This window comes from Cygnus atratus, chromosome 1 (assembly GCF_013377495.2).
Source record: "Cygnus atratus isolate AKBS03 ecotype Queensland, Australia chromosome 1, CAtr_DNAZoo_HiC_assembly, whole genome shotgun sequence".
Taxonomy (NCBI): domain Eukaryota; kingdom Metazoa; phylum Chordata; class Aves; order Anseriformes; family Anatidae; genus Cygnus; species Cygnus atratus.
Genome location: NC_066362.1, coordinates 197,660,527 through 197,674,102, shown reverse-complemented (window position 1 = coordinate 197,674,102; position 13,576 = coordinate 197,660,527). Strand labels below are relative to the sequence as shown.

Genomic DNA, 13,576 nt, shown 5'->3' with positions numbered 1-13,576 from the left:
GGACGGTGTCTGTGTGAGGTAGCTGAACTTGTTCTGCGAGGAACGGCTCAGTGTGTCCCCAGGGCACTGGGCTCTGGCGAGATGTCCCCATGGCAGAAGTCACCAGCCCACAGGATGGTGCTCGAGCTGTGCCTGCAAGGGAGAGCCCACCTGCAGAAAACAGTGGCTACTTCTGACCCCCAGCCAACGCTTGTATTCTGGAGGACATAACCTTCCCGTGACCTGGGTGCTTCTCAATTTTCTCTCTGCAGGATATATGAAGCCAGGAGCCCACGTTAAGGCAGGTGAAACCTTCACATACAAATGGAGAGTGCCTGAAAACGGAGGTCCAAGTGAGAACGACCCACCATGCCTCACCTATCTCTACTACTCGGCCACTGATGCCGTCAAGGACACCAACTCCGGCCTGGTGGGGCCTTTGCTGGTCTGTCGGAAGAACGTCCTGAATGAGGATGGGACACAGGTGCTCAGCGTGGAGATGGGCCTCCCTGAAACAGCAGGGTGGTGGACTGGGGGAAGGCGGCCTTACGGGCCGATTTGCCCAGTTCCCAGCCCTGATTGAAGAGATTAAACCAACATCATTCACAGATATCATTCCTCAGGTTAAAAGCTGACCAGTGGGGGTGTTTAGGAAGGTGAAACTCGCATTTGCCAGTATTCAGGCTTGTCCCTGGGTTTTCCATCTTTTCCATGCACTCATTAGCAATGAATGCATCTTTCCATGATAACTAAGTGCCACTTTCTTTATTCTTCTGGCTGATGCAAAAGTGCCAGCCCCAATCCTCTATAATGATATAGTAAGAAAGCACCTGCAGCTTTCTGGAAAAAGATTTTTTTTGTTACACACACACACACACAAGATAATTTTTCACTTGGATACTTCTGCACAGAGTGATTTTAATGTCTTGGCTTCCTCCTTGGCTACAGAAAGGAATAGACAGAGAATTCTACCTTCTCTTTTCAATCTTTGATGAGAATGACAGCTGGTATCTCAACAAGAATATCGAAGCATTTACTGGAGACCCTTCAAAAGTAGATGAGAATGACGAAGATTTCAAGGAATCCAACAAGATGCACGGTACGAAATATCTGATATCTGTTAATGTCACCTTTTCTTCATTTATCATTGGCAGATTGTATCATCATTCACAGCTGACTGCAATGCCCTGGAGGGTGAGGTGGAAGCTGTCAGTCAGTGTATGGCCAGCTCCCCATGTCCTTTGAATGCATGTTGGATCCTTTGTCACATTAACAATGATTGCATCCACTTACCAACTACACCTGGAGAAAAGGAACAGAGTGTAGGTTTTAGATACAACATCTAGATATACAAAAAGGCATAGTGCCAGAGTCAAACACCAACTGCAGAAAAAAATGATGTTCACTGGTGATTTAAATTTAGCTGCCAGCCTTGGCACTGACTCTGATAACAAAGGTTCATCCTCTTTGCTCTGACAGCTCTGCTTGGGCAGTGACCTCTGGCAGAGGGACAAAGACTAGGGAAAAAGCCAGTAATAGTTTAAAACTTCACTTCTATATGTAAATATCTGACTTCGGCACAGACATTCTCAAATTTATTCCTGATGTGTCATACTTGATCAAATGACATAATCTCATCATGCTTGGATTTTCCTGAGAGCATTAAGAATGTCTGCTGATAGTGAACAGTTAACTACCAAGCAAAAAGTGTGTGAAGACATTGTAGGTACAATGTCTCAACCACCAGGCACCTTGCAGTGATTATTCCTTTTTTAATTCATTTCTTGTAAACTTGCCTACAGGTTTTCTGGGTCTTATTTTATTTTTTCTGTTAGAAGGTGGTATTTCATACTGAAATTTTATTCTGCCTTAGTATCTTTGATGCAGTGATCACAGAAAAATCTCCAAAGTTAGGGGGTTTAGCCCCACAAAACCCTCCTGGAAAAAAGAGATACATTTTGGAAGTAAAAGTAGAAATCAAAAGTCAAAATCATGTGAGAAGGCTGCATCAGAATTGAAATTACAACTCAGGCTCTTTACGGCCCACTCCATGGCCTTAATGATCTTTCTCCAGGTGGAAAGGAGGCTCCTAATTTAAATATTTAACTGGCATCTGTGAAGCACCCTGGAAAGCTTGGAGGAGCATCTCTACATTTCTGTAGAGGGCTGTTTTCTTATTTTATAGGTTAAAAAGAAATGTAGAAACTAAGAGTTTGTAAGAACAGCATTTAAGCATTAATGTGGTGTTATCCATTACTACTTTTGCTTCACAAAATGCCTCTTTAATTAATGTTATGACTTGGTTGATTGTGAGCCTCTTGCTGCAGAGGTGTCAGGAGGCTCTGTGCTGAGGTACAACCCACAGGCCACCGACCAGGCTCTTTTCTTCTCCTCCAGCTGTCAACGGCTACTTGTTTGGTAACCTGCCAGGCCTGGCCATGTGCAAGGACGACAAGGTCTCCTGGCACCTCATCGGGCTGGGCAGTCACTACGACATGCATGGGGTTCAGTTTCAAGGAAACACCATTGATCTGAGAGGGACGACGAGGGACGGCCTGGCCTTGTTTCCTCACTTATCGGGAACAGCACTGATGCAGCCAGACCGCGTGGGTATGTTCCTGAGCATATCTTGGTGTTGTGGCACTTGCAGAAATCAGGCAGCCTAAATAACAGCCAGTGAGATGCTCTGCCCCACTCAGGGAGTGTGAGGGAGCTTGAAAGTGTGGGGACATGCACAGGGGATGGAACCAGGCTCTTGTCGGTGGTGCCCAGTGCCAGGACAAGAGGCAATGGTCACAAACTGGCACACTGGAGGCTCCCTCTGACCATCAGGCAGCACTTCTGTGCTGTGTAGGTGACAGAGCCCTGGCACAGGTTGCCCACAGAGGTTGCGGAGTCTCTACCTTGGAGATCTTCAAAACCTCCTGGACATGGTGCTGGGCAGCCTGCTCTGGGTGTCCCTGCTTGAGCAGGGGTTGGACCAGGTGGACCCAGAGGTCGCTTCCAACTTCAGCCATTCTCTGATTCTGTCTGGACTGTGGGGACTTAACATGGCTGAGAATTCAGGCTGGGCTCCTTTTCTGGCAAGGTGCTGTAAACCAAATATATATATGTACCAAAGAGCAGAGGCTTTGATGACCTTGGGATAGGCAGAGCAGCAGGCAGGCAGATAGCTAATGGGATGCTCACAGAATTTCCATAACTCTCAAAAGTCCTTTTTTATCAAAGACAATATTCACAGCATCATGTAAGGTGTTTTAGAACTTCAGTAATACCTGGTCTTTAAGAGGTTCTTCAGAAGTACATACATAAAGGATACTTTTTATTTTCATGTCTAATCCAGTGATTCGTTCTTCAAAGCTGTAGGGGTGATTTATTCATTGGAGATACTTCAGAGAAGCTTTAAGCCAGAGTGCAATGTTACTTTTCTTCCCATTGATGCAAGTTTTTAAATCAAAGGACTCATGAGAGTTGTGCAAGGCTCTATCAAAAGCCATCCTTGGCTGGAGCACCCAATAGAAATACCTGTTGGCCTTGTGTGCACACACCAAGCCATGGTTAGACCTCCAGCACTGCTGTGTCTACAAGGCAGCAGATTCTTTTCTTGTGTCTGTCCCATACATTTCCATGTCCGTCATGAAACTGCACGGCAGGAATTACACTGAACAATTGAACTAGGAGTTCGTTATTTTTTGCCAGCTAACCCTCTACTGACCACAAGGGAAAATGAATGAATTATCAGATCTTTACCAACACCAACACCTGCATTTCTTTTATTTATTTATTTTTTAACTGCAAGTTATCATCACCTTTGCCCTAGAAACACAAGGAATAGACTGAGATCTATCCAGGACAAAGTTATGCTTCCAATTTTGTTCCATCACTGACTCAATAAGTTGGACACATATAACTCAGTGGACTTCTCAGCTTTTGCATGCACTGAACAGCCGTGTAAATGCTTTCTTCCTTCACAAGAGTGCTAGCAGGTCAACTTCTGCTCCAGTAAATGGGAGGGGGTGGACAAATGTTAAAAATCTGCACACAGGCCTGCCAAAAGATGTCGCTACTGTTACTGCAGCCTTAGACCATCAGAGCCACAAAAAGCCAGCCTGTGGTGATTTGGCCTCCAATATTACCACTTCATTTGAAGCTTTCCATGGGCAAAGCACAGAGCTGCTACAAAGAGACACTGGATCAGTGCCCTGAGCACAGAGCACACACCAATACAATCAGAAACCATGTGCCAACTAAAGCCATCTCAAGATTTTTGGGAAAGTGTCCCTTAGCACTTAAGTGGCTTTCAGCAGCCTCTGACTAGGTTTGTCCCTTGCTGTCAGCCCATGCTGTGTCCACACTACTCTCGCTTCTCCTGGTGTTTTCCACGGGCATGGCCGTGCCTGTACACCCATCCTCTGACGTCTTAGGGCCATGGAGCACATGGCACATAAAGGAGATGACTGGTGTGTTTCCATCTTGCCAACAAGTTCCCCCTTCAGTCCCCTTAGTTTTTCAAAGCCAATGGGTGAAATAAACATCCCCTTGATTGGATTTCCATAGAGCATGACAGACTAGGGTTTTTTTTTTGGAGGACAGATCAAGGATGCACAAGGCACTGGACCTAATTTTCCAGCCTGCTTGTTTATTTTCCAGAATTACTTACATCTCAAGAGCTTTCCTTTCTAGGCACATTCAAGGTGGTTTGCAGGACTTTTGATCACTTTGTTGGGGGGATGAAACACCTCTACGAGGTCAGCAGCTGCCGCAATGCCACCCGAGCCCAGCAGCAGCACAACACCATGAGGATCTTCTACATCGCTGCAGAGGAGGTGGAGTGGGACTATGCCTCAAATAAGAGCTCAGAACCAAAGATTTACAACGTCAGCAGCAATGAGGAAAGGTACGCGAAGCAAAAAGAAGGCTGCTGGGTGTGGGGCCCACTTATGGTGAAGGAGGAGTGTAGATGTCTCCTTCCATGAAGCCAGCCTAGTACTTCTTAGGAGGCACTCTTTAAGAGGTAAACATTTATAAAATGATAACCTCTCAGAGCAGACTGATTCCTAGGCAGCATATGCACATGTTTTTGTCTCTAAGTGTCTCATCATGCTGTTGAACCAAGGAAGGCTTCCAAGTCCCTAAATCCATGTGTGGTAACAGCCTTGAGTGAGCCACATCTACACTGCTCTGTGCTAAGGAACAGAAAGTGTGCAGAAGACAGGTGATCCAGTGGTCTTTGAGACAGACCACTGTTTGGTGAAATAAATAAATAAGTGGATAAATACATAAATGAAGGAGAAAGGAACATATTTCAAAAAAAAAAAAAAAAAAACACAAACCTGGAAATTGTGGCTGGGAAGCTGCACCCTGTAAAAAAGCATGAGTACGGTGGAGTCAGCAGAAAATATACCTGAAGATATAGAGGAGTGCCTAAAGAAAATATTAACTGTCAAAAAACATCACTGTCAAAAGGCTGCTGCTGTATGCACAGTATTTCACTAGAGTGAGCCATACTCCTGGGCACTTGTTACCTGTATTTTTTATGTTGTGAGCCAGCCTTGTAACTCTGCTGCCAGAGGGAGCTTGGAGAAGGGAAGCCAGGAGGCAGCGAGCTCAGAGGAGAGGCTGCGAGTGTCCTCTGCTGGCCCATAATATCCGTGATAAGACTAATATCCGAGCCAGTGAAAGCAGGCATCGTGGTAACAGGATCCAGGTCTGCAGGGAAAGATAGTGTCTTTTATTGGGGTGGAGGAAGCACTGGGGTGAGAGGCCAAAGCCACACGTAGCTTGAACTTCTTTTCTGGTTTGTCAGCTCTGCTGAAGGATTTGTGTCCCTAAATGTTTGTGGTGAGTACAATATATCCCTGGCTGTACTTGTTTGAAGACAGCGTGCATTTACTGAGGATTATCACTGTATTACTTGCTGTATAAAACCTCTTGCAGCACATAGGGCTTCCCCTCAATCACCACGCTGGACCAAGCTGTATATTCTTGTCACACCTACTATGAATAACACAACATTTACTAGCTTTTAGATACGTAAGTTTTAGCGCTTTTAATTTTTGCCTTTTTATTTTGCAGTTATGGGCACATTTTTCTGAGCCAAGGGGAAGACCTAATAGGTACAAAATACAAGAAGGTGGTTTACAGGGAGTACACGAATGGCAATTTTACACAGCACAAAGTGCGGACAGAGGAGGAGGAACACCTGGAAATCCTGGGCAAGTAGCTCTCATGGCTCACAGACTGCGCATAATAAATGAGAGGGTTGATTTCCAAAATAAAAGAGATTTTACAGCTTTGTTAACGAAGAAGAGAGGTAACATTGATGCCTATTCTGGGTGATCAGTGATTTTACAACCAGTCTGTATAACTGCTGAGCGTAAAGATGCTTTCCAAATGAGATGATTTATTCCCAAGCATGTAATAAGGAGTTTCTGAAGGAGAACTAACAGGGAGGATGCAAAAATCAAAATTCCAGGATTCACCTTAACATCAAAGCATGTATTATGGGGGAAGCTTTTGTAGGTAGATTAATTCAATATTAAGGGACTGGATTAGTACCTGAAACTGGACAAGACAAAATTTTATATGTCATAAAATAAGCATCAGCTCCTGTTTTTCATGGGATGAGAAGTAGGCAAAAACTGAACATAAAATAGTCAATACTCCCTAGTACAATACTGAAAAAAATAGTTTAATGCTCTGGGAAGAAAAAAAAAAAAAAAAAAAAAGCTATTACCACTTTAGGAAACACAATTTTGAAAGATATGAACAAAAGTTTTCCTGAAAAACAAGCTGTCCAGAGACCTATTTCCAGAGTGATATTATTCCGACTGGCAAAAAAAAAAAAAAAAAAGAAAAAAACATTATGTATATATACATAATTTTTCATCAGCTGAGATAACAGATGGGTTTCGATTGCTTTGCTGAAAGGAGAGAGCAGCCTAAAGGTTTTGAGAGCCCATGGCTCCTTTCCGAGGCCAAGCCATTGGAAGATTGTTGAAATTCAGAAGAGCAGCATTAATCACCGGCGTCTTCTGCTTTAATTTAGGGCCATTACTCCATGCCGAGGTTGGTGACTCTGTGCTGATCGTGTTTAAGAACAAAGCCAGCAGGCCTTATTCAGTGAGTGCACACGGTGTAGAAGAAGTGGGTTGTGAAGAACAACCTGAGACACCAATTACCCTCCCAGGTAAGGCTGCTCATATTTTTTTTTCTTTGAGCTACAAACGCCGTATATAAAAGTATTTTAACGCAGGAGTGATCCCTCTTTCAAGCTTATTCATACCTATATGTTCTCCCAGGCATAATACGCTCAACATTTATTCAGATATGATTCTCTGTGTTGTTGTGCATGTAGGTTCTTGATCAAGTGAGCATGTTGGGGCAAAGAACGAGCCTTTGTTCCTATCAGGGGTAGAAGCAGGAATGTAGTATCACTGGACAACCTCCAAAAATGCAGAAGCGGGCCCATAATCATGGCCAGGTGAAGCCTAAACCAGCGTTTAGCTCCAGACTGATGCTCAAACAAAGTTTTAAAAATGGGAACTTGGGGAGAGTTGCAGTCAGCAACGTTAATTCTGTCTCTTCCTCACTGTACACCCCATCTGTTGATGGTTGGGGTGCAATGCTGGGTTCGCTGCTGTAATGTCTCCTGTGCCCACACGGGAGCAGGCTTGGCATGAGCTAGGGAAGGTGTCCAGGAAGCCAAGGGAAAAGACTAAGCAAGATCTAAGGACGTACTTCTTAGGTGTTTGGAAGCAGCAGTCAACAAGGAGAACAAATCCCTCAAAACCAGAATAATGCCTGGGCACTTCACTCCCCCCAGCACCTAGAGGCCCTCGCTGGCTCCTCCAGGCCATGCTGACTGCTCACCCTGGGCCCAGCTCACCAGACCCCGTCCAGTCCTACTAAATCCCGAAGCTGTCATCGATCAGATTGATGTCCTACTACCCTCATGCTCCCCAAAGTGCTGCCAGCTCCTAACAAGACTGTGTAGGGTATGGTAAAGACAAGCAGGGGGTAGATCCCTGGCTGCCTAAGCCACAAATAGTTCTCAGCTGCCACAGCTTTGTCCCCTCCCCTCTTTTTGTCCCCTCTACTCCTCTATTTAACCAGGAGAAAAAAGGGAGAAAACATCCATTTTCATCTTTTTTATCAGTCCTTTCATGGGACGCACTTCACTTGTGCTTCAAACATGGAACATTGATGCCATCTGAAGTACCTTGGGTTTTAAGTAGAGTGGAGATCTCTCTCCCTACAGCCTCCAAATATCCCAAAGGGAGGAGTAAGGAACAAGGAAGTTGCACAGGACCATGGCCTGGCTCTCTTCTCACATCAGCCCTTCAAAAAAAGGGAAGATGGCATGTAGGTTAGATAAAGGTGGATGACAAATTCTTCCTTGGTGTACGTCTCCAGGGCAAGAATGCGTCTGAGACTGATGGGTTTCTTGTTGGTGTTTTCTGTCCTACTACTGTAGTCTTGTGCCGTAAAAGCCTTTTTGATCTCTGCAAAGTCAATAAACCCATGCTGTAATGTACAGAAGGTGCCTGTAAGATTAAGTGGTATTGCATCATTTACATGAGACTCATGCTATATAATATGATATTTGAGCGTCATCTTTTTTTTTTCTTCTTTCTTCCTTTTTTTTTTTTTTTTTCATAGTTATTGCCACACTGTAACACCCACTATTGCAGGAACTACCAAAATTGTGCAGTGGCTCAGTGACACAAAGATAGCTCGGACAATTCACAGCCATTTAAGCTTGAAAACTCTGCTTTGTTCCAATGCCCACAGCCATTGGCAGCTTTTGGGTTGTGGCTGTACCAAGACCATGGTCAACAGTTCCAGGATTTCCTTTTTTTCCCCTGATTTGTATCACATTACCAGGTGTTCTTGAGTTTTGTCACCCTGGAATAATTCTGGGGAAGAGACAGAGTGGTTCAGCATTTGTCCAGCATGTGGAAGGACAAGGTATTGACCACTTTTTGGCCTCCTGCCTTTTTTTGCTGGAGCACCAGCAAATAAATTATTCAATTAAAAATGGGGAAACACAGCACAGACAATTCATCTGAGTGTAGGTGTGTTTGTGTTCAATACAGAGAACTGATTCTCACCCAAGCAGATAATTTCCCCATCAAATTTGTGTTTTGTTTTTTTTTTTTTAGAATTAGAGGTTAGGGAATCTCTGCTCCCCCTTGCCACAGGTTGCAGCACCATCTGCAGATCTCCTTTCACAGGTGATATCTGCCTTCATTTACACCACTGGAACCTTGCCAACCTCCTGGAATGCAGAAACACATCTGCATGCCATTCCTGCATGCTTCCACAGATAGTTTTGATGCAGATCATTTTTTGATGAGGAGGGTAGCAGGTCTCAGTTACATACTGCTCAAAGCCTCTAATACCCAGCTGTTCTTGGTAAAACTCTTCTTTTTTTTTTTTTTCAGGGGAAATAAACACCTACAGGTGGAATGTTCCAGAGCGATCCGGCCCTGGTAAAACAGATCCAAACTGTATCACTTGGGTTTACTATTCAACAGTAAATTTTGTAAAGGTAACCAAGAAATGGTCATTAAAGATTAGTTAGTTTCAGATAAAGTATGCTATCTTGTGTAACGTCTCTGAAAGCATCCTGGTTCTCATTTCTGCAAGGACCACAGGCTTGAGGAAGGCTTTACAGAGCTAGATGCTTTGTTGTCTTTGGTAACAGTTGCATATGCTTGGGTAATATGATCTACTAAAATCCTCAGGGATACACTAGGGTAATGTGATTCCCTTCTCAAAGAGTAGTTGAAGGGATTTTGGGGTAAAGACAAAACATTGCTTTGTTACATTAACACAAGGACATTAAATTTTGGGAGTAACGTGTCCAAAGAAAAATATGTCTAATCAGATATAGTAATGATTTTTCTCACCTAATAGGAAAATGGAATTTCATCTTTATTTAATGTGTAGATTTTTTTGTACTTTTTTCATAACTGGATGAACTAGAACATCTGTAATATATTTATTTCATTTCAGGACACATACAGCGGTCTCATTGGGCCTCTTGTAGTTTGCAGAAAAGGAATTTTGGATGAAAATGGTTTGAGGAAAGACATTAATCGTGAATTTACTCTCCTGTTTATGGTGTTTGATGAAAACAAATCCTGGTATTTGAAAGAAAATATTGAAACATACCTTCATAAGAACCCTGATGATTTTAATTCCACTAAGGACTTTGTAGAAGGCAACAGTAAGCATGGTATGTAGGACTCGGTGGCAGCAGCCAAGAGGACAGAGGTTTATTTTTCACAGCCTTTTTAGGAAGACATTGACTTGGCCTGCAGTTACCCACCCACATGACATCTTTATAAACTGCAGCAACTGGAAACAAAAAGATTTTGTGAGGTCCAGCCAAGACATTTTTCTGACAAGCTAATTCAACCTTATCCTCATGGGGAGAGGCTGCCCTGCCAGACTTCCCTTGACGTTTGGGACCTGCCTTCCTTGTTGGCTTGCTTTGTAGGAGCACAAGGATGACTTTTTAAAACGTGGCTGCAGTAACAACCAGCCCAGGAGCCAGACAGGACAGAACAAATGGAGACAGGAATGGCCCTGGCAAAGCAAACTTCTGCTTCTCCAGATTTCTACTCATTTGAGGCAACAACTCTTCCCTCTTTTCCCATGTAGCTTCTCAGCCAAAATCCTGTTTGTTCAGGAGTCTGATCCCAACAAGTGAAAACCTTACCCGGTGCTTCACAAGACAGCTAAGTGGTTGCTGCTGTGCCCTTAGATGATAAGCTGTTTGGAGACTGAAACAAAAATGTGGCTCTCTCCCTGCAGTCACTACAGAGAGCCCTTGCCTTGCCACATGTGCCAGGCACCTGTTCTCCTTGTCTGAAGGTTATCGTCACCCATGCCATGGCCAGTTATTAATCAGACCTATTATGTCATTCTTCCAGCAATCAACGGGAAGATTTATAACAGTCTCCTGGGTCTAACAATGAATGAAGGTGATACGACGAACTGGTATTTGATAGGAATGGGCAATGAAGTGGATATACATACAGTCCACTTCCATGCACAGACCTTCATCTTCAAGGTTGGTAAAATGGATCAAAGTAAAACTTGTAGAGTGTGATGGGAAATTCCTCAAAAAAAAAAAAAAAGTCCAAGTTCTAGCCTATTTTTGCAGCTTGGACATACAGTCCTGGGATGATGCTGAGATCAGGGGGAAGTTTACATGTGAAGGAGATATGAAACAAAGGGTATCCTTGCAAAGCTTCTGCCACTCATGTTCTGTTATAGAACCTGAATAAATGTCACTATTAGAGGTCAGGTAGGTTAAAATACATATTTTCCCATGGCTATAAGGGAAGATAGCGGAAGGAAACCAGAGTTATGCTTGCTTACAAAATGGCTTGATGTTGTGACAGCCTGACACTGGTAGGACTACCTGAAAAATCTGTCTTTCAAAGTGATACCTGTGCTCAACCAGCACCCTAAGTTCTAAGGAGGAGTCTCCTGTTGCTAATTAATTGGTTAAATGAAGGCTGTCCACAGGCCTCAGTTTTCCTCCATGGGACACACTAGAAACATATAACAAGAAGCATTTAATCTGCCTCAAGAAGCAAAAAGTCAGACTGGAGTATTTCAGTGCCGGGGGGTATTTGAGTACTGTAAGGCAAGACCCTTACAATGCTGATTTTGCCTTGCCACAGACAGATAAGGACCACAGAGGAGACGTGTATGACCTTTTTCCTGGGACATTTCAAACAGTTGAGCTGGTAGCAGAAAACCCTGGGACGTGGCTCCTGCACTGCCACGTAGCTGACCACATCCACGCCGGCATGGAAACGACCTACACCATCAATAAATCAGGTGAAGTACCAGAAATCCGTCCTGGGACTCTGACAGTGTATTGCAGCAGTTTGGATGAAAGGCAGGGAAGTAAGACAGCTAATGCCAGCTGGTGGGAAGCACCTGGGAATCACTGCCTGCTGGCCTGGGCAGCCAGCATCATCTAGGGATGCCCTGAGGGCATGGCAGGGACAGGAACATTGGCTCTGCTCTGCAACCAACCAAACAGTTGGTGTTTCACAAGAGCATCCCCTAAGACAGTGGCAGCCTGTGGACAATCAGTCACCCACAGGTGGTGCAGAAAGCAACTGCAAAGCTCTTTTTTGGCCTGTAGCTTATGGCTGGTTCCTTCCTCCAGTCACTGCCTGCTCACAGGGATACTCACGCTCCTTCCTGCACAGGCAGGGACCAGCTGGGCTACAAGGTGCTCCAGAAAATGGGGTTCATCCTGCCCAAGAAAGAGATGTTCCTTTGACTAAATAATATTGGCAAATATTTTGAGAGATGTTCGTCCCTTCTACCACCTGTGAGTGAAGTCAGAAGTGTTTTGTGAGCCTCTGCACATCACAAAATTTCACCAAACACCTGGGTCTGGCATCTCCTGCCTGGGGCAGCACGGTTTGTGCTTGCCACACACTTCCGCAGGGGCTGCACAGTCCTGGAGTGGCAGGAGGATAAATGTGATGCCAAATGTAGCTAAAATCCTCCTTTCTTGGGCGAGGTGTATTTATTTTCTACCAATTATTCCTTCTAGCTTGTTCAAATGAACAAGCAAATGCAGAAGTGAAGTAATAGATCCCTCTAGAGGAGGGGGACTTTGCCCATGGAGCTGCCTAGAGCAATCTATTTATAACTGTGCTGATGTAATCAGGATTTATGCTCAGATTACCAAGGTAGAAGGAACTAAAAAAAATTAGTGCTAATTTTCCAGTGTTTTTTTTTAAGGATTTTGACTTAACTACGTTTTTTCTCTCTCTGCACAGAGCGGGAAGCCCCTTCAGGAGGAGGAGTCACAACTGTAGCTTATGGTACCACCACTGCGAAAAACAGGACCACAGCAAAGGGTAGGAGTTTTTTAACATATAATTTTAAACTTTTCAGGCTCACGTGCAGATTCTTCATGAGCTACTTCTCTTTTGGCAGATTATAACAGCCAAGAGGACACTTTTTTGGGCAAAATCCTGAATCCCGGAGCAGCCAGCCTGATGTTCGCAGCTTTTGTTTTCGTTGGACTTGTTCTGCTGCTCACCACATTCACCTTCTTCTGCCTTACCACCCGCCAAGGAAGCAGGATCCAGTATCAGGCTCTGCACGACAAAAGCGCGTTTCTACCAGACTCCCTGTAAGCCCCAATTTTAACACCATTCACGGAGCTGCGCTGGATTTCACGACATGCTGCTGCTGCACCTGGAGCAAGACCCACGCCGACAGCCCCATCCCGTAGCCAGCGCCCACGACAGCGAACGTGAGCTGCCGGGCAGGGATCCAAGAGCCACCCACCACCGTTCCCATCCCGCTGCCTCTCAGCTGAGCTTTGCCCGAGCCCGGACCTCCTGGCCAACGCTCTGGCTACGAGGGGATTTCATCACGGGAGGAAGGAGTGGGCAGGATTGCACCCGTGCGCCCTTTGCAGAAGCGTGGGGGTTGCACCAAATACCGTGGGGGACTGTCTTAGCGTGCTGGCTCCCGAAGGCACATGTGTAAGTCTGGAAGTCCCCGCGGTGTCCCTAAGGGAATCCAGGTTTACACCAGAGTC

General features: G+C 44.7%; 1 protein-coding gene across 1 annotated transcript in view; it reads left to right on the top strand.

The window, feature by feature from the left end:
- Nucleotides 1-13,166, top strand: part of HEPHL1 (hephaestin like 1) — a 32,870-nt gene extending 19,704 nt beyond the window's left edge. The window contains exons 9-20 of the mRNA XM_035542524.1: nucleotides 252-463; nucleotides 928-1,078; nucleotides 2,377-2,589; nucleotides 4,663-4,876; nucleotides 6,055-6,194; nucleotides 7,028-7,168; nucleotides 9,426-9,532; nucleotides 10,000-10,222; nucleotides 10,923-11,062; nucleotides 11,682-11,841; nucleotides 12,804-12,884; nucleotides 12,964-13,166. Coding sequence (XP_035398417.1) covers nucleotides 252-463; nucleotides 928-1,078; nucleotides 2,377-2,589; nucleotides 4,663-4,876; nucleotides 6,055-6,194; nucleotides 7,028-7,168; nucleotides 9,426-9,532; nucleotides 10,000-10,222; nucleotides 10,923-11,062; nucleotides 11,682-11,841; nucleotides 12,804-12,884; nucleotides 12,964-13,166 — 1,985 coding nt within the window. The remainder of the gene's footprint in view (nucleotides 1-251; nucleotides 464-927; nucleotides 1,079-2,376; nucleotides 2,590-4,662; nucleotides 4,877-6,054; nucleotides 6,195-7,027; nucleotides 7,169-9,425; nucleotides 9,533-9,999; nucleotides 10,223-10,922; nucleotides 11,063-11,681; nucleotides 11,842-12,803; nucleotides 12,885-12,963) is intronic.
- Nucleotides 13,167-13,576: the final 410 nt, after the last annotated feature.